The 19,458-nt window shown below is 34.3% G+C and overlaps 1 protein-coding gene across 7 annotated transcripts in view; it reads left to right on the top strand.

Moving 5' to 3' along the window:
- Rab28 (RAB28, member RAS oncogene family) overlaps nt 1-19,458 on the top strand; it is an 83,221-nt gene that overhangs the window by 5,579 nt on the left and 58,184 nt on the right. For 6 of the 7 annotated variants that reach the window (NM_001310590.1, NM_027295.3, NM_001310592.1 and 3 more), the window contains exons 3-4: nt 4,137-4,225; nt 14,765-14,894. In NM_001310590.1, coding sequence (NP_001297519.1) covers nt 4,137-4,225; nt 14,765-14,894 — 219 coding nt within the window. The remainder of the gene's footprint in view (nt 1-4,136; nt 4,226-14,764; nt 14,895-19,458) is intronic. The other variant, NR_132325.1, reaches the window with a different exon arrangement.

Here is a 19,458-nt window from a genome sequence, read left to right as displayed (position 1 = left end):
TGAGTAAGTTTCAGTATTATTAGGATTAATTCCCCATCTATTGGTAACTTCCTATAAAAATTATAGAGCAGTTAAGGAAAGCTTTTGGCAACTTTAGATATTGTTTGTATCTCATTACTACTATCTCCTATTATATTTTTTGATGGTTTATGATTGGATCTCAATCCAAAATAGGTTAGGTGAGACAGTATGAGAAAAAAATCTAAATTCTAATTTTTCTACTACTCAATTATTGTTCAGAGGTTTAATGAGAAGCATGTGTGTAGTATGTTCATTGTTTCATTTATATTTTATTTTCCTGTATTCAAGATTGAAATATCATTTTACTTGCTCATATGAAGTAAGCAGTTGCTAATAGACTAGATACATGCATAGACACATACTGAAAACATCATTGCCCAAGCCTGACTCAGTGATTCTAGTTGTTGGATACAGAGAGCCTAAATAGTTCTCTTCCTGGGATGATTAATTAGTCAAAGCACCAAGTTACCTCTTAGTTTTGTTTAAATTTTCTAATTTTTTTAGCTGAAAGGCTGAAATACAGGAACAAAAACCTACCCAAATATTAATATTATAACAAAAGATAGTTTTGGATATTTTATATATATGATATCTCTGAACTGTTGCACAATTAGTTAAAAACCGTGACTACTTTGTAAGATATTATTGATATTTTTGAAATACAAATTTATAACATGCTTAGATTTAGAAAGATTTTAGGTTAAAAATGGCATTAGGAAATATGTTTTTAATGAATGTATGTTTTAATTTTCCTTATGAAGTTTGATGAGTAGAATTCCGGAAAAAATCATATATTTTGAGAAGATATTTTAGTTACTTAATGGATTCAAAATTATCACAGGTATTTCAGTTAAAAATTATTTTAGTATATTTTGATTTAATATAAAATTATGATTCTATATAACATTAAATATATACTCTGCACACTCTGACTCCAGTTTTAAGTCATTGTAATGTCTAAGGTATGATGATTAGTATTTGTATCATTTGTTAACTAAAACATCACAGGAAAGATTCTTTGAATTTATACTAATGTAGCATAGCATGTGAATCTAATATTTGTTATGAATTTAGTCACTGTCTATTTATTCACATTTTCTTCATGCATCTTTTCAAGGTCATTACTTTGTGATACTCATGCATTTTAGTGTATTGCATGATCTGGTATGCTGTATAGTCTGGATGCAACCACTGTGCAGATTTTGCTTCTTAAAATAGTGTATCTATTAGTCAGAGATTCTGCTGATAGTGCTTCTTAAGAGCCTTAGTCAAAATACCTTCAGGAAGCCTGTGGTACAGTCCAGTAAACAGCGCTCGCTCTACTGTGAAAAGGATTTCTGAGTCTTTGGCACAAGAAGTGGGGAGTCCTGTGTTTTTGAGTTCCTTCGTGACTATGCAGCACTTTCAGTAAGGTTAACCGAGGCACCTAGTGTACTTATACAAGGTCACTGTTGAATCCCTGTGGTGGCTTTGACTTATGACAAGTGAAACTTACCTCTATTTTATCTTTTAATATAAATGCCACTTCATCTAATCTTTTTCCCTAGTCACATGCCATTTCTTACAGAAGACAGGGGTTTTATAGCAGTTTGCATTTGAGATTAGAATGCTGACAGATTCTTTAATGTTCTTTATTTGTTGGCATTTTGATTTTAGAAAATATTATGTTGATTAACTGAGCATCTTTTGTATAGCTTTATAGCTATATTATATTGAAAATATAATAGCTATTGCATGATATGCTGGCAAAACTTAAAGGTAAATAAGTTTGAATCATAGTTTTATGTTATTTTTGGTCTCCAGGTACAAAATATCCATGTTATTTTTAGTTTTGTATAGTAATAAGCCTAAAATTAAAATGTAGATGTTAAAGTATTTTTCTAAGAATATGAAATAACTATGATGGTAATATTACTCATTGAAGATAAAAGCCATAGTAATTTTTCTTGCTAGTTTTTTTGCAATTAAAGTTATGTGTTACTAATAATTCTAGGGGGATTTTATTTCTTAGTGACTGGAATCTATATCTTAAGAAAATAAAATGCAAGCAAATAAAAAGTATTCAGAAAGAGAAAGATTTTAAAATTCCTTTCTTACACAGATGTAAATCCTCTAGATGCAATTGAGTATCTGAGCTGGCTGCTCAAGTGACTCTCACCAGACTTTAGAAGCATACAGTAAAGATTGTTCCTGAAGTTATAGCAGAGCTGTTTATAATGTGTAATTTAGGAGGCTCTGGATATCAGAATGAAAAAGAAGAGGGAGAGGGAAAAAGCATCATTTTTGGATGCAGGCTTAAGCAGTAGGGATTATTGGGCCTTGAGGAAATGGGATTAAATACTTAGTAATTATTAATGTGTGGCCTGAAATTTTACTCTGTGTGCATTACTATTGGGGAGCGCTGTCTTTTGCTATAAATTGAGGAGTTCATTTTGCAAGTGAAATGAAGACTGCTGCCTGTTGGTGCAGGCTTCAGAACCTCATTCATACCTTTCTAGTAACAGTTAGCTTTGTCCCCATCTGACTTCAGGTGGCTTCAGAAAAGACGAGTTTAGCTTTGGTTTTCATAAAAATTAGAATTGTAAAAAATTGGTTTTATGCAGTCTGTTGGCTAATAGTCTATGATATTTGGGTTTCAAATTAATGGAGCTAGAATGTTTTGGTCATAACTCACAGTGCTGGAGCTGCATGTATGGATGGCCGTGACCACAGCGATAAACTTCAGGAGCTCTCATTAGTGCTAATGGATGTTCCTCCTGGACATCTCTGCCCTGGAGCACATGGGACAGATCTACATCTAAATAATGGAAATCTTGTAATACAAGGCCACAGAAATGAAGCTTAAGTGTAAAACTTTGATGACTGATTTACTGTTGTGCTTTCTTTTTAGACTATAGTTAAATGGTGGAATGGACATTCTCAGATTTTAGTGTTTTACATTGATTTAAAAATTTATGGTTTTAAAATTTATTTTTGAAGAGAGTTCTTTTTTTTTTTTTTTTTTTTTTTTTTTTTTTAGTTTCTAAATTTTTATTTAAAACATTTTTCAATTTGTGATTCATTCTGAATGTACCAGGACAGACTTTTGAGAAAACAGTATAATTTTATGAGAAAAAAGTTTTGTACATAGTCTTTGACTTTTGTAGTTTAATAATTAGTTGTATTGTTAAGAGAGAAAAGTTTATTTAATTTCTGTTCATGTCAATATTTTGTAAAATACATACATGAATTCAGAGATTGCCTTTTGGTGTTCTTGGTAGCTTTTATAATGCTTGTATGAGATAGAACATTAGATTATTAGGAAGACTTTAAAGGACACATAATAATTTGTTTCAATCAGCCAACTTTGTACAGGTATGAATTATAGAGTTTAGAAATACACTTTGCCTATAATCACTGTTTGAACTCTTAAAAGAGCTCTTTAGCATTTATATTTTAGAGATTAAATATGAAATCATAAATATTATGTTTACCTTTACATATAACAGCTGACATTCAAATTAAAACTTCATTTCAATAGAAATGATTGGTACATTTTTATAGTGTGTTTAGAACCCGTGACAGCGCAGGTCATAAGTGATTGGGTAGGTTGCTGTATAAAACTTTTATCTTCATAGTGAAAGTATCTTTCTTTCTCTGTAAACATGTTTTATATTGATTCACTCTTTGAAAATAATCATTTTGTTAAGGCTTAATTGTGTAAATTAATATATATAGCATTTTTTAAAATTTTATTTTTGTTTTGTGAGATGGGTCTCCCTCACTGTGTAGACCTGGCTGTTGTAGAACTCCAGATTAGGCTGGTCCCCAGCTCACAAAGATTCTCATGGAATTCTGGGATTAAAGACATGTATCACCATGCCAGGCACTGAATTTTATTTTATATTAAATAAAATAATAAAGATGCTTCTGTAGAAATATCAGGTAAAGTTTCCCCAGCACCATTTGTTTGACAACAGTGTTTTCAGTTTTAAATATCTGACCATGTAAATGTGCAGAACACAGTGCAAATAGATTTCAGTTTGCTGTTGTTATTTAGTGCTCTGTGATACTGTGCTTAGCTGTTAGATTGTTAGTCTTTTGTATTCCTATTCTATATTATTTTTATATTCTAGGAAATTTGAATGTTACTCTTCAAGTTTGGGATATAGGAGGGCAGACAATAGGTGGCAAGATGTTGGATAAATACATCTATGGAGCACAGGTATGATGTACATTCTATGATTGTATTAATATTTTGAATACTTTCCTTACAAAAGCATGCAGATACACATCATATATATGTAAACACAGAATTTTAATTTTAACTTTACTTTATTTAATGTGTATGGATTTTTAAAATTGATCAATTTTTTAATTTATTTTGCTTGTATATATGTCTGGGCATCACATATATGTGGTGCCTAAGGAGGCCAGAAGAGGGCATCAGATTCTCTAGGACTGGACTTACAGATAGTTGTAAAGCTGCTATGTGGGGGCTGTTAAACCTATGTTCTCTAGAAAAGCAGCCAGGGCCATGTCTCCAACTGAGACAGGGTGTGAATGTGAAGCCCTGTGGACCAGGCTGACCTATGGTTCAGAGGTCTTCCTGCTTCTGCCTCCCAAGCACTGTTATTAAAGGCATAGGCCACCAGGTTTGGCTTGCTATTTTGATTTTTATCTGATATGTAGATTTTATATGTGCTAGTCCTTTGGTTTCATTCTTTCCGGACTACATTTGCAATGGTTTGGTGGAAATTGGAAAATGCTTTAAAACTCTTGTACTTATTTTACTAAATACTACTGTTCTAGGTTGAATAAATACAGTAATTTGGTTTCATGGCTACTATCAATAAACTGAATGAAATATTTAAAGAGTATTCATTTAAGTTGAAAGGAACAAAATATATTTCTACATATCTGTCTTTTTGAACTGTGTAATTGGCTTATTAAATAATTATAATTCAGACTAATATGTAACCTTATTCTGTATCAGACAAGTAGATAATGGTTTTATGTATGAAATAATACAATAGTTTAATAAAAATAACACAATGTTTTCAGTGGAAAGTTTATGTATAAATGACATTTGAATATTTGCCTAATTTTTTTTGGCAGTTTGACCTTGTAACAGATATAATTTATGCTTGTGTAATTTATGCTATGTCTTATTTATTTATTTATTTGTTTGTTTGTTTGTTTGTTTATAAAAACCAGATCTAATTCTATGGTCCAGGCTGGTTTGGAACTCACTTGTAGTCCAGGCTAGCTTTAAGCTCATCCCAGTCCCCTTCTGCCTTAGCCACCAAGAGTTGAAATTACAGATGTGAACCACTATATGCCTGGCTATAATTTATGTTTTAATAAAATTATACAATAGAAAATGTGTATTAGCAAAACTCTTTTGGAATTATTTTATCTTTAAAGAGACCCAGTGAAGAATAATTACCTTTTAAATGCTTTGGCAGATTGCTTTTTCTTTCTGACAGAGATGTTAAGGATGCAGTGATACCATTTGTAGCATGTTTGTGGACAAGGGTAGAAGTGCATGGCACTTACTGTGTATGTACTCTGTATTTTTGCTCTTGCTTCTGGTTTTAGTCTGAAGCTTCTCCACCATCATGAGACATGAGGGTAGTCTCTACAAGTTCATAGTGCTTTATTGGAGTTTGGTGTTTTAAGTATAGAAAGCACAATTTGCTTTAGTGAAACTAGGTTTCTTATAAAAATGAATCTGTAGGATAAAGACAGAACTTTACACAATTTGGCTCTTATCAGTAAGCATGGAAAATGGAATCTATTTTATTCTATCAAATAATGAGACGTACAAATGAGATGACAGGATTCTGGATCATTTGCAGTGGTCCCAGAGGCAGTTGTTTTCACTTAGGTTTGACTCTTAACATTTTCTTCTTTGTCTTTTGTACATTATCTTGTTTCTTTTGCAAAGTCTTTCTGCTTATGGTTCATAGTTATATATATGATTATATGACCTAATAGCATAGATGTATTAACTTTCTAAAGCTGTATGTAGCTCATATTTTTTTGGTTCTTTTTTACAATTGTTTAGAGCTTTTTCTTCTATGGTGCTGGAACATTAATTCCACAGCTTTATACATACCAGACTAAAGCTATACCACTGAGCTACATCCCCAGCCCTTGTTGTCTCTTATTAAACTGATTATGTTTAAAATAGATATTAGGCAGAAGAGAAATGGCTGGGCAGAAAGATGCAGAGAGCCACAGTCCTTGTTTTGCTTATGAGAGTGGGTAGATTGGATTTGAAAATAACAGATCTTTTTCTCCTTGTCACATAAAATATATCTACAGGCCACATATCAGTTTTGATTTTTGTTTGTAAATAAAAATTGAGATGGTCTCTCTTCTAGTAATATATGACTCACTGTAGCTTACTGTTTTAAATTTAATTGTGTTTATGTATGCACAACATGTGCCATGGTGCACTTGTAGAGGTCTGAGAACAGCTTCATGGAGTCTGTTTTTGCCTTCCACCTTTGTGTAGGATTATCTGTTGAGCTGTATTGTCTGCTCAGAATAGGTTTATTGGTAGACAAATAGAAGTAATTTATGCATTATTGGACAGATAATACTAAAGTTGATTCTTCTTTGTTTTAAAATTATACAATATACTGTATGAGTTGGATTTTGTTAGTTTTGCTTTACTTTAAATTATGTAAAATGTATCATTTAAATTATTTAAACATTTATTACTTTTACATGAAAGTAAATATTGTAGTGAAAGCTACAAAATATGCTATCTCAGGTGTCTAATTTACTATATTCATAATATTATGCAACTATATCCTTAAGCCAGTATATATTTTATATTGTTATATCAGTGCTTAAAATGTGAAGTGTATAGAACTTCCTTCAGGTTTTTGTTTGCTTGTTTGCTTTTGATTACTTTTTTCTTTTTTCTTTTCTGAGATATGATTTTTTTGTTTGTTTTTTGGTGTAGTTGGGTTGTCCTGGAGCTCACTCTTTACACCAGGCTGGCCTTGAACTAAGAGATTTGTCTGCTTCCCAAGGCTGGGATTAAAGGCGTGCATTACTACATCTGGTACCCAGGATTCTTATATTTACTTTTTGAGAACACTTGCGTTTGGTGAAATGAACTTCACTTCCTAGAAGAAAGTGAGCGCTATGTGCCTTCTTAGAATGCATTATGCTCAGCTGTACCTTGATGTACATGCTGACTTCTTAGTCACAACTTGGTTACCAAGCACGTTCTCTGCTGTGCTAAGTAACAGCATAATGCAGTGTTTCTGAGAAATTCGTTCTAAAAACTTGAAATTCTGAGAAGATGAAATAAATTACCATACGTTAATGATAATGTAATAACCTATTTTTTGTGCTCTCCAGAAATTCTAAACCTAAAAGGTATGTCGAATATACAAAAGTACATTTACCAGTAGGCGTGTCTGTTGAAATATATGTAAATAATATACCTCAGCCAAGGACACCAACATTTGAGGAGTTACTTTTTAACAGGACATAAGCGCTTCATACATAGTGTTTCAGGAGTTTGCTTTTAGGATCCTAGCTTAATATGCTACTTAGAAAACCTCTGGTTGAGGTTTTCTGACTTCTGCGTTGTTTATAGAATTATCTTACTTATTTTTCTTCGGTATTGTAGAAGAATTGTCTTAAATAAGTCTGGGTCAGTAAGCTATAGAGTATTGTTTCTTGTGTGCATGTGGATGTTTTTTAAAGTATTAATTAGTATCCAGGAAGAAATTTATTTGAAAGATGGAAGTTTACTAGGCTTTAGATAAAATTGATCATTTTACTCCCAGCAACGTTAAACTTTAGCAAAAGACCTATAGAATAATGTAGGTTGAAACCAATTGAACTGACCTCCAGAATTAAGCTATTGTGACAAGAGCTAGTTTTAAGAATTAAAATAAGTTTTAGTTAAATGCCTAGATTTTAAATTAACTTAAAAATTTCTAGAAGTCTTCAGTAAGATGTTATAGGCTGTTTTCCCTAGCGGTTAGGAGCAAATACACAGCACATAGTGTTTAGTGCCCTGTAACCTGTGGCTAACAGAGGCTAATAACAAACCTCAGGGAAGGGCTGGATGTTTCGTTTTTGTAGCTCTTTCCATCCTGGAATCTAAGTGGTTTGCAAACACTGCTCTACTGAGCATAAACTCAATGAAGTGTAGTCATTTGTGAGGTAGAACACAACTACTATTGTGCATCAGTGCCCCACACAGACGAGCCTGCTTGTTAACCACCAAGAAAATGATTTGGTGCCAGCATGACAGCTAGAGACAGATTATATCTAAAGCTTGACTCTTGAGACCTTTTACTATGACTTTTTTATTGAGAAATTGCCAAATATAGCTATATTTATAGTCTTCTTGCACTAGCATTTCTTTAAAATGTTTTTATTTGAAGTTTTAAAAATTAAATCTAATTATGTTATTTCTGTTTTTCTTTATCTCCCTTCAGTCATTTCTATTCCCTCTTCCCTTGGGTCCTCTCAAATTGATGGTCTCTTTTTATTTAATTATTATTGTTCTGTATCTGTAAATGCATAAGTATATAAATATAACCTGCTGTACTAGTATTATTCTAGTATTGTACTAGTATTTTCTGTATTGTAAGTGTTCTATATTATAGCCATTGTATAGTATCTATGATTTAATTAATTTCCCTGTGTAATTAAGAAATGAAATAAATTATTTCTCTTGTAGGTTAGATGAAAAAAAAAAGCTGAATCAATGACCTCTTGTTTTTCATTTTTTTTATAATTTGGGTTTTATTGCTAAAGATGGCTGTGAGCCACCATGTGGATTCTGGGAATTGAACCCAGGTCTTCTACAAGAGAAACAAGTACTCTTAACCTCTGAGCCATCTTTCCAGCCCTGAACTGTTCATTTTTGATATTATGATGTATTCAATATTTTATAATTATATTTTATATTAAGACTATGATTACTATAATCTAATTTAAATAAAATTATAATAAAGACTGTTACTAGGAAAATTATTAAGAAAATGAAATGTTAAAATTAAGGTATCATTTGCCAATTATAATGAAATTATAATAAAGATGAGGAAAACTTATTAAGGGCATGAAGTATTGCCACCAATGTGTGTTACTTACAAACAGCAATCAGTTATTTACCTTGAGAATGGTGTGTAGTTGTTGTAATGACTAATGCTTATTTAAAAACATGAAACAGATGCAGACAGTGCTCCCTAAAGTAACCTTGCATTCATGTAGAAGAGTCTGGAACGTTACAAAGAGAAATGGTCGTGTCTTCTTGAAACTGAAATGGAAGGTCTAGTATAGCAAAAGCACTGGAGAATTGAAAGAAGCATTTCTTAAGGTTGAAGTATGCTTTCCAAAGGTCATTTGAAAAGGTTTGGGAAGGAGAGGAACGACTGGAAGCTGAGTTAGGGAGGGAAAGAGAAGGGCAGCATGGAATAAAGAAAGGAGAAAGATGATGGCCTGTGGGTAGTCAAAGGTGTCTGGGACAGGAGAAATGCTAATGCCTTACATACCCACAGCATTGCGAAGGTAATTAGATTCCACAGTTGCCAGGATTGTTCTGGGACTGGAGTTGAAGTTACAATGTCCTTCACATCTGAGAAAGTTATATTTGTTTGTTATAGTTTTTGGAGAAAGCCAGGAGAATCCTGGATTGACTGATATAGCAAGAGACTCAGCTTTGAGGGACCTCCTGAGGAGCTGACTACCCAAGAGTGCTTCTAGAGGCTGGAGCTGGTAGTAGAGGCTCTGGGAGTAATGGTTTTGATAATGGATGTCAGATATTTGGTTCATTTCACCTGTATTGCCATATTCGTAGCCATAAAGTTGATTATATATCCACTTGATATGTGTGATGTCAGCACTGATGACTTTTTTATTCAGTCTGATACTGCTCACTCTGTCTTTTCCCTGTAATTGATTTTTAAAGGAATCTTTTTTGTACATTTTTTCTTTTTTCAACTTTATTAATTTGTGTTCTAATTTTTATTTCTACTCCTTTTTCTTGCTTTGTCTGAAATTGTCTTTATTTTGGCTTCCTATCATAGGAACTTATATTATTGGTCTTTCTTCTTTTCTAATTAATATATTCAATCTAAACTGGTGTATTGGTTACTTTTCTGTTGCTGTGATAAACCATCCGGACCAAGGCAACTTATACAAGAGTTTATTTTGGATTATGGTTCCAGAGGGTTAAGTGTTCATCACAGTGGGGAGGCATGACAGCAGGTTACAACCACAGGAATCTGAGAAATTATATCTTCAGCTGCAGATACAAAGTGATCCCCATCAGAGCGCTGCTGACTCCTTGGACTAGCCCCCTTAAGAGGAGGCTTTTGACTATTGATGTGTTGGAGCTCTCTTCTAGAAGAATGGGGTAGGAAAAGGACAATTGGATCCTCAACTGAGATTCCAGCAGCTCCCTCCCACGCCTGTCTGCCATGTGTATGCAGGTCTGTCCTAATTGCACTTGGCCTCTTGGTCTTAGAAGGTACTGGAGTGTGCAGTGTTAACTGAAGGGCCACTCCATCTCTGCAGCTACGGGGATGTCATCATCTAGGCTACCAGTACTCCTGTAAGTACTACCTCACCCAAGCTCTGTAAGTGAGCCCTGTAAACTTATGAGTTCCTTAAATTGGATTTCGGTGGAATGCACTTTGTTTTGTCTTTGGTGTCTTATATTGATGGGTAGATCCTTTTGTACTACAGGGAAGAGTTCCTGTAGTAAATGCCCAATGATTTTTCTACTGAAAATGGACAAAGTGAGTGAATAACAAGAATTTAGGAAAATGGGCCTTTGATTTGAAGTTTTATGTTGCTTTGGCCCTGGATGTGTTGTACCTTTTAGGTACAGTTCTAGGGGCCAGAGATATCAGTTCCTATTGTCTCTGTTTCATCCCACCAATGATTTTTAGTTTGAAAGAATCCTTCTCAGTAGAATTATGTGCTTGTAGTTGCTCTTATCTTGAAGCTTTGCTGATACTGTGCCAAAATATGGAAGAAGGGGAAAGGTCTTTATTTTAATGAAAACACGTCAGTCTTTCAGTGGGCTTCAGCTCAATGAGAGGCTGGCTAGAGGAGCAGAAGTTGGAAACTTTCTTTCACCCAAGGGATATAATGCTTTGAAGAGTATTGCAATGGTTACTTTCTCCTTGTCAGAAGCAGGAGTGAACCTTTTCTTGTGCTACGTGTTCCTGGAGATAAATCTTGTGAAAGTATGGTGTGGTTTGAAGACTGGGCTGCTTAGAGTCCCGCGTGCTTCAGTCAGTCCACAGTTCATTGCGGGTTGTCAGCATTACTGTGTAGATAATCCTCTGACCCAGGGAAGTAGGTCTTGTCTGTGACTGTCTGCATTTACTGTGCTTTCCTTGATGTGCTCCCGTCTCAGTTCTCTAATGAACCCTGAAAAAAATCTGATTTTTCTGTTTTAAGGACTGAGATGATGATCAAAGTTCTTTATATACCAGAAGCCAAAACTCCTAAAGTTTCTTTTGCATTTTGTTGTTTTGTTTTCATATCAGCTTTCCAGATATTTCTATATAACACTGAAAGTCAAATCCAGTAATAATTATGATAGTAAGAACAAAGATAAAGTAGTTAGTTGTTTTTATGTTTAATTGTGTCAATAATATTTGGGTTAGAGGATAGCTACGTTAGTGAATGAAGTTTATTTATTTTTATGAGTCTAAAAGAATCTTTTGACTGAGAGATATGGGGACACATTGGTCTAAAATAGGGATTGGCAGGCTTTCTTATAAAGAGTTAGATGTAAATATTTCAGGGAAGACTTGAGGTTATTATCTCCTTTGCAGTGAATCAGGTCTGCAGTTGTAATGCTAAAGCAACCACTGATAATTCTTAAGTAAAACGGCATTAAATAGAAGCTTATGAAATATCCATGGACTGGAACCTTTCTTGGAGATCCACATGCCTATACCTTCTGAATCCTTGGCTTAAAGACATGTACCACTGTGCTAGCCATCAGTACATGGTGGCATATGTGTTCTACTTGCATGTGTTCTGTCTGACTCAGCTATTGTTCTACCTTGAGTAAAGATTTTCATGCATTAATCAAAAGGTTCCATAATCTCAAGGATTAGTTATCACATATTGGCCTTTGTTTAATGAGTATTAAACACTTCAAAGTTACCATGAGTATGTGATTGACATTGAATAATAAAAATCATGTACAGTGATGCTAAGAAGATGACTTAGCATGTAAAACCAGTGGATATTGTTCCAGAGGACCTGGCTTCAATTCCCAGCACCCACAGGGCAGCTCACAACTGTCTATATCTTCTGTTCCAGGGATGTGACATACTCATACAGACATACATATAATATTGGTGTACATACAAATAAAATAAATTACTAAAAAGTCATGTACAGTTAGCAAATTGCTAATTTCACATTAGCTATTTGGTGTGTGTTCTTAGTCTCTTAATTATATAGCTGTATTAAACATTCTTAAATGGAGATCACAAAGAATAATTAAAGGTGTGTCCAGGCTTAGAATCCAAGGGTAGAACTCTTTCAGCAGTACCATCACTCCCTACAGAGAGAGGTCAAATCAGTAAGTTGGGGAGTACCTGTCTCTGGAGTTCAGCTTTGGAACTATATTCTTCAGGAAACAGAAATTTGGTCAATGATCAGAAAGGTTTTTGAGGCTGGGTCTTGCTCTGTAGTCTAGACTGTTGCAGAGTTCACTCTACAGTAGAGGCTAGACTCAACAGTCTTGCCCTAGCTTCTGCAGTTCTGGGAGTATAGCTGTAAGATACCACATCTGACTTTAAACTTACAGAATAATGAAACTGAAAAGGATCTTGGGGACTCCAGGAATCTTATTATAAGATTCAGGTTTTTTCCCAATATGTATGGGTATTTTGCCTGCATGTTTTATCTGTGTATCACATGTTTGCAATTTCCCCATAGGCCAGAAGAGAATGTTGGATCCTCTGAAACTAGACTTACAGACTGATAACAGCTGTCATATGGTTGCTGGGAATGGAACCAGTTCCTCTGGAAGAAAAGCCAGTTCTCTTAACCCTTGAACTATCTCTCTACTCCCTAGAAATCTACTTTTAAAAACAAGAAATAGGTGACTTAAGAGCCAGTGTGGCTTAATAAAAGCTCAGTACTGGAAGATCATATCAGCATCCAATTTGTTCTAATTTTAGAAACTCAATTAATTTTTGGAAGTTTTTGTGAGTTGTTGAATACACTCACAATTAAAATTTTCATATAAACTCAAAAAATGTTAGAAATGCTATGTGATCAAAATGAATTATTTACTAGCTGCTATAATTTCTGTTGTCTGGGCTCCCAAGGTTGTTCACATTTATAGTTTATGTGTTGGGAAGAAATGAACTATTCCAGTAGTGTCTATATTTAGTAATGTCACATTGATAGCAGCCGCAGTGGAATTACACCCTTATTACCAATTTATTATTTGCTGTGACTACTGTGTTGTATACTAACCTATTTATATGTCTAGGTTTCCTGGAAGGCTTTCTTGAAGTTTAGCATACTTGTACTTTAGCATTTACCTCCCCAGCAGTCAGCATAATGCATGGTATAGCATCTACAGGCAAACATACTTAGTCCTTAGTCCTTGGCTACAGTCCTGGTTCCATCAACTATCTATCTGGGTCATCTTGGTTATTATAACCATTTACCCATAAAATGGGGATAATGCCAGTCTCTGCAGGAGATATGAGGACTGGTGTAAAGATTTCAATCTGTGTTTGATACGTAGCAGATGCAAAATAGTCATTTTATTATAACATAAGAAGCAGACATGAATACCATGAGTGACTTATCCTGTAAGCAGAGATTTGTATTAAGTGTTTGACCACAAACTGGATGACAATCAAGAATGTAGTTTGTGTATGTATATACTTCTCTTTTTTCCTTCGTAATATAATGGGATAAATTAAAAAGGAATATGATATATAAGAGGCAGGAAGCAACCCCTCTCTTATATTTAGCTTTTCTTGGACTCTTATTATAGTATCACATCCAGTTTTGCATTGCTCATTTTAAAGAGGATGTCAAAAAACTCTATGTAGTGTGTCCTGGGAAGACTCAATAGCCATGATTAAAGGGACAGAAAATAGGCCCTTTGAGGCAGCCTTAAGGAATAGCGTTTATTTACTCTGGAAAGCGTCTGGTAAGGAGTTACTTAACTGTCTTCAAGTATATGAGGGGTTATTATAAGGAGGATACTTTCCAGTTGTTCTCTAAATGCACAGAGGACTAAAAGAGGAAATCCACAATTCATTTAAAGAAAATTGTGTTAAACACTGAAATTGCCTATCAAGGGACATCATGGAATCTTCATTTTTGAAGACATTTAAAATTGCAGCAGCAGCATATGGTTTCTTATTGAAAAGTTTGAATGTTTGACTTTGTGAAAATGAGAGGCAGTATGTAGTCTTTGCACTTTACTGTGATAGAATTTTCTTATCCTGAATTCACTAAGAATTCTTTAGGTATCTTACTGGGAAATTACTTACAGTTTTGAAAAAAATTATATCTATCTTGCATTGCATCTTTGTTTCATAGTTTATTGTAAATGGGATTATTTGTTACTGTTTCTACTTAACTCATTTAAATTGAAATCAATTTATATATAAAAGCAACTTCATTTTATAATATACTTGATATATCTGAAACTTTGAAGAGTATTATTCATATTATTTCAAGCATATGCTATAAATATTCTATAATTCTTTTGTGACAGGGAATCCTCTTGGTATATGATATTACAAACTACCAAAGCTTTGAGAATTTGGAAGATTGGTATTCTGTGGTGAAGACAGTAAGTGAAGAGTCAGAAACTCAGCCCCTGGTTGCTTTAGTGGGCAATAAAAGTAAGTTGTTACTACTTATTTATGTGTAGTAAGTTTTTGTGCTTCTGTGGACCTAATGTTTGTGTTTTCCCACCAACTGATATATTGAGACTCAGGTTTCCAATATGGTGGTAAGTAGAGGAATAGCTTTTACAAAGTCATGATAGTAGAGCCCTCATGAATGGGATTAGTGGCCCTTATAAGAAAAAAACCACAACAGGATTCTTTTCCTTAGAAAGAAGGTGGCCATCAAACCAGGAAGAGGGCTCACATCAATATCTTGCTGGCACCTTGAAGTTGAACTTACCAGTCCCTGGAACTAAAAGAAATAAAGTCTGCTCATTGGTCTTTTGTTTTGTAGTTCATTATGATGATCTAAGCTGAGACCTTGTAAAGGCAGTTGCCTTCCTTTTTTTTTTTTTTTTTTTTTCTTTTTAAAGACAGGGTTTCTTTCTTTGTGTGTAGCCCAGGCTGTCCTGTAACTTCAGTCTGTAGACCAGGCTGGACTCAAACTCAGTGATCTGCCTGCCTCTGCCTCCAGAGTGTCCAGCTGGCATTTGCCTATATTGTTGATCATTTTATTCCTAAAATATATTTGATATCTGGAAATAGATTTTTTGGAGTTTAAGTAGAAAACTTTTTAAAATATGAATAAGCAGCCAACAACATTTTTTTTCCATAAGCAACATCTAATCTTTAAACTTTGTAGTATATGATATGGCTCACATTGCACTCACATTGAAAGAATAACTTTCGACCATGTGAACAGTCATTACAGTGAGATTAAGACCTATTGTTCAGTAACTGTTTTGAGGCTTGCTCTGTCATAATTGTTCTGTGGCTTTTGGCTGCTTTTGTAAAGGTAAGTTCAAGACTGATAGTGTATGTTCTGGCTTCCTGTGATCTTCAGGGAACAGCGTGGACTGTTAGGACTGCTGACATAGCTGGAGATTTTATGACACTACACTGTAGCTTTAGCTCTGTTCCAGGGGCTCTGCGACAGCTCACCTTATGACCTATTCTAAAGACGGAATAGTGCCTGGGTAGCACTTCATTATTCCTCGTCCCATGTTTTATAAACTTTTTTCTGAAATTTTAAAAGTTTATTTCTGAAATGCAGATAATTTGTGTGTGTGTGTGTGTGTGTGTGTGTGTGTGTGTGTGTACGTGGGGGAGAGTGTATTGTGTTAGGGAGGAATACTTGGTAAAAAGTATAAATAAGTAATTTTTTGAGATCAGTTTCTTGAACTATGATATATAGCCTCTAGAAATTATAAAACTGAACCAGGGACTCAACTACTATTTGGTTCATTGACCTGTACTACTTTTGAAAAGAAAATATTAAGAGATTTTTAGATACATGAGGTATTATGGTGCAATCTGATATTCTCCAATTTACTTGAGGTCAGAGAAAGAGAAAATAAACTTCAATTATACCATGGAGGATTTAGTTGGGAACTGTTTTCTTGAGTACAAGAGTTGTTACATCAATGCCTGTCTATATCACCAAGAGAATTAGCTTCTCTAAATGTCTGAAACATGCAGTACATTTTTCTCTGTAATTATTTAGGGAATAGTATTTCCTAAAGCATGACCTAGATTTCTGCATTGTAGTTTTATATACTAAGATGAGCATTTAATAAACCTAATCTCTAGTTTAAAACCATTACAAAACAGGTGTGAAGCCATTTCTCTGCAAAGTTAAAAATAATACTGTCAGCTGTCTAGAAAAAAGTATCATATGTCACAAAATTGCATGGCCTTTGGTAGAAATTGTAGTGTTTTTTTTTTCCTTAGTTTTAACTAAAAATTGCACATCTGTTTTATAAGTAATTCTTTTGGAGTGGATTATGATTTGCAGTTCATTGAAATCTTCCTTCCAAATAATAGGTTTTGGTCACTTTGGGTTCTATTTTTGTGTGTAGCTTTTCATTTTAGATGATAATTTCTTGGTCAGTTGTCATGTTACCAAAGCATTAACTTATATTCTACTTATACTTTTGTTGGAGGTTTCCCACCATCATATGGGAAGCTGCAGAGGAAAGAGTGGAATTGGGATTTGGTTTCATTTCTTTTGGAATATAGCTAACCGTCATCTGAGATAATGGCATAGTAGTGTATAATTATATGCAGTAAGCTGTGTGCTTAGGTTACCCTGTGACACATCCACCACTGATTGATGTCAACAACAGAATATTAGACTAGATGAAATATTGCTCTAGGCTGCTGGTATTATGACCAGGTATTAAAAATAAGACCTTATGTAAGTTATTTAAATTTTTTCAGAAAATTAATAGATTGTTTTATTTGAGGTTTATTGTTAAAAAATTCATACTTTTCATTTTTGAGGTAGTGATAACCCCTTTCTTTAAAAACTGTGTATTTATAATATGTCCCCTCAGAATGACACCAAGCAGAGAATATAGTTACATGTGTGACACAGTTACAAAGACTGTTACATATGTGACACAGGCTACATGTGAATGTTTCCTGGCTGTTACTTACTGTATAATCTTTCATTAGCCCAATTTCATGTGATTATAGAGTGAAGGATTATGCCACAGTTAAGCCTATTAGGTCTTTAACTTTGAGTCTCCTGAATATTTTACAATTTGTGTTTCTAAATTGATGTTATATAAGTTAATATAATATTGTATATTTATTTTCTATTTGGGAATACAATTTTATTTAAAAAGTAGCAAAATCCACAAAAGATAGCACATTATAAAGCAAGAGAAACTATGGATTAAGAGTAGAAACTGCTGAGTTGGAGGCCAGCCTGGTCTACAGAGTGAGTTCCAGGACAACCAGGACTACACAGAGAAACCCTGTCGCAAAAAAACAAAAACAAAAACAAAAACAAAAACAAAAACAAAAACAAACCAAAAAAAAGAGAGTAGAAACTGGTTTAAACATATTCATCTTTGGCTGAAATGTGTTTTTATTTTTATTTTATTTATTGTTTTATTGAAAATAGATTTTTTTCATACTCTACATTCTGATGAGGGTTTCCTCTCCTATCCCCTCCCAGTTTTTCCCCATCCAGATCCTCAGCCCTTCTGTCTTACAAAACAGCAAACGCCTAAGAAATAATGATAATGTAAACTACACACAGAAATTCCACAAAAACGCAAAACAAGGGGCCATAATATATACATAATGGACATGTAAGGTTTTTGACTTCATTTTGTGTTGGCCATCTACTGCTGGTCATGGAGTCTACCATTAAGAGTGTTCCCCCCCCCCCCCACACACACACATACACACAGTGAAACTCCCTTGGAGAAAACTAATTTTTTAGTTGCAAGAGATTTTCAATTGGAGCTAGCTTTTTGGTTAGGGATGCAGGCATGTGTCCACATCTCCTATCAGTTTGGGATACCATCTGGTGTAGACACGTGCAAGTCCTGTGCATGCTGTAGGTTCATATGTTTATATTATATATCGGTTGTGCAGTTTTAGAAGGTCTTGTTTTTTTGATGTCTTCTGTTCCCTCTAGCTCTTACATTCTTTCTTGCTTCCTCTTCTGTGGGGTTCCCAAGCCCTGAGAGGATTTTTTTTTTTTTTTTTTTTTTTTTTTTGTGGAACACAAAGCATACCTAAATACTTCCTGATTAGGGCTGCTGTTTTAAGGTCTTTCTCTGCACATTGTCTGGCTGTGGGTCTCTGTATTTCTTCCCAACTGTTGTAGGAGGAAGCTGCTATGATGATGGATAAGCAAAACACTGACCAATGAGTATAGCAGAATGTAGGAGTCATTTTATCACTGTGTACTTTTGGTAGAACAGTAGTGTTTGGTTTTATCCTAGGTCCCTGGGCTATTTAGTTTCCACTTCTTGATTACTCAAGCAGTGTTGGGTGTGGTTTCTATCCTGTAGAAGTAGGCTTCTTATAGGGTTTCTTGGGGGCAGAGCTTTCCAGGGTGATGATTGGTGGGATTTCAATTCCTGAGCTTGGGGCGAGTTCAGGGATTGGTGGGAGTTCAAGTAGGCTTTTTACTCTGTAGGGTGGAGGTTGGTCACCTGAATCTGGAGGTGTTGGAGCCATTAGAGTGTTCTGTGGGCAGAGCCCCTTCTCTGAGGGGCTTACAATATCCACATGTAAATGAATACATACCATATTTGTCTTTGTGGGTCTGGGTTACCTCACGCAGTGATTTTTTTTTTCCCTATCTCTATACATTTATCTCTGAATTTTATAATTTAACTTTTAATGGTTGAGTAATATTTCATTGTTTGTATATGTACTACATTATCTTTATTCATTCATCTATTGATGGACATATAGGTTATTTCCAATTTCTGACTATTATGAGTAGATCAGCGATGAGCATGGTTGAGCAAGTGTCTCTATAGAGAATGAAGTATCTTTTGGTTATATGCCCAAGAATGGTGTAGCAGGATCTTGAGATAAACTCACTGATGTGTTCTATTTCTTACACCTTAAAGAGAATATGTTGAACAGAAATACAGCCTGTAGAAATGTTAACAGCTATAGTTAAGTCTTAGTTAAAGTTAGTAGGAGGACATACTCATAACATATTGTGAACTTATCATTAGTAGAGTATGTAATTACTTGCTTTTTA

The sequence above is a fragment of the Mus musculus genome, chromosome 5, assembly GCF_000001635.26.
Source record: "Mus musculus strain C57BL/6J chromosome 5, GRCm38.p6 C57BL/6J".
Taxonomy (NCBI): Eukaryota; Metazoa; Chordata; class Mammalia; order Rodentia; family Muridae; genus Mus; species Mus musculus.
The sequence above is the reverse complement of the archived record's forward strand: the minus strand, read 5'-3'. Positions and strand labels throughout refer to the sequence as shown.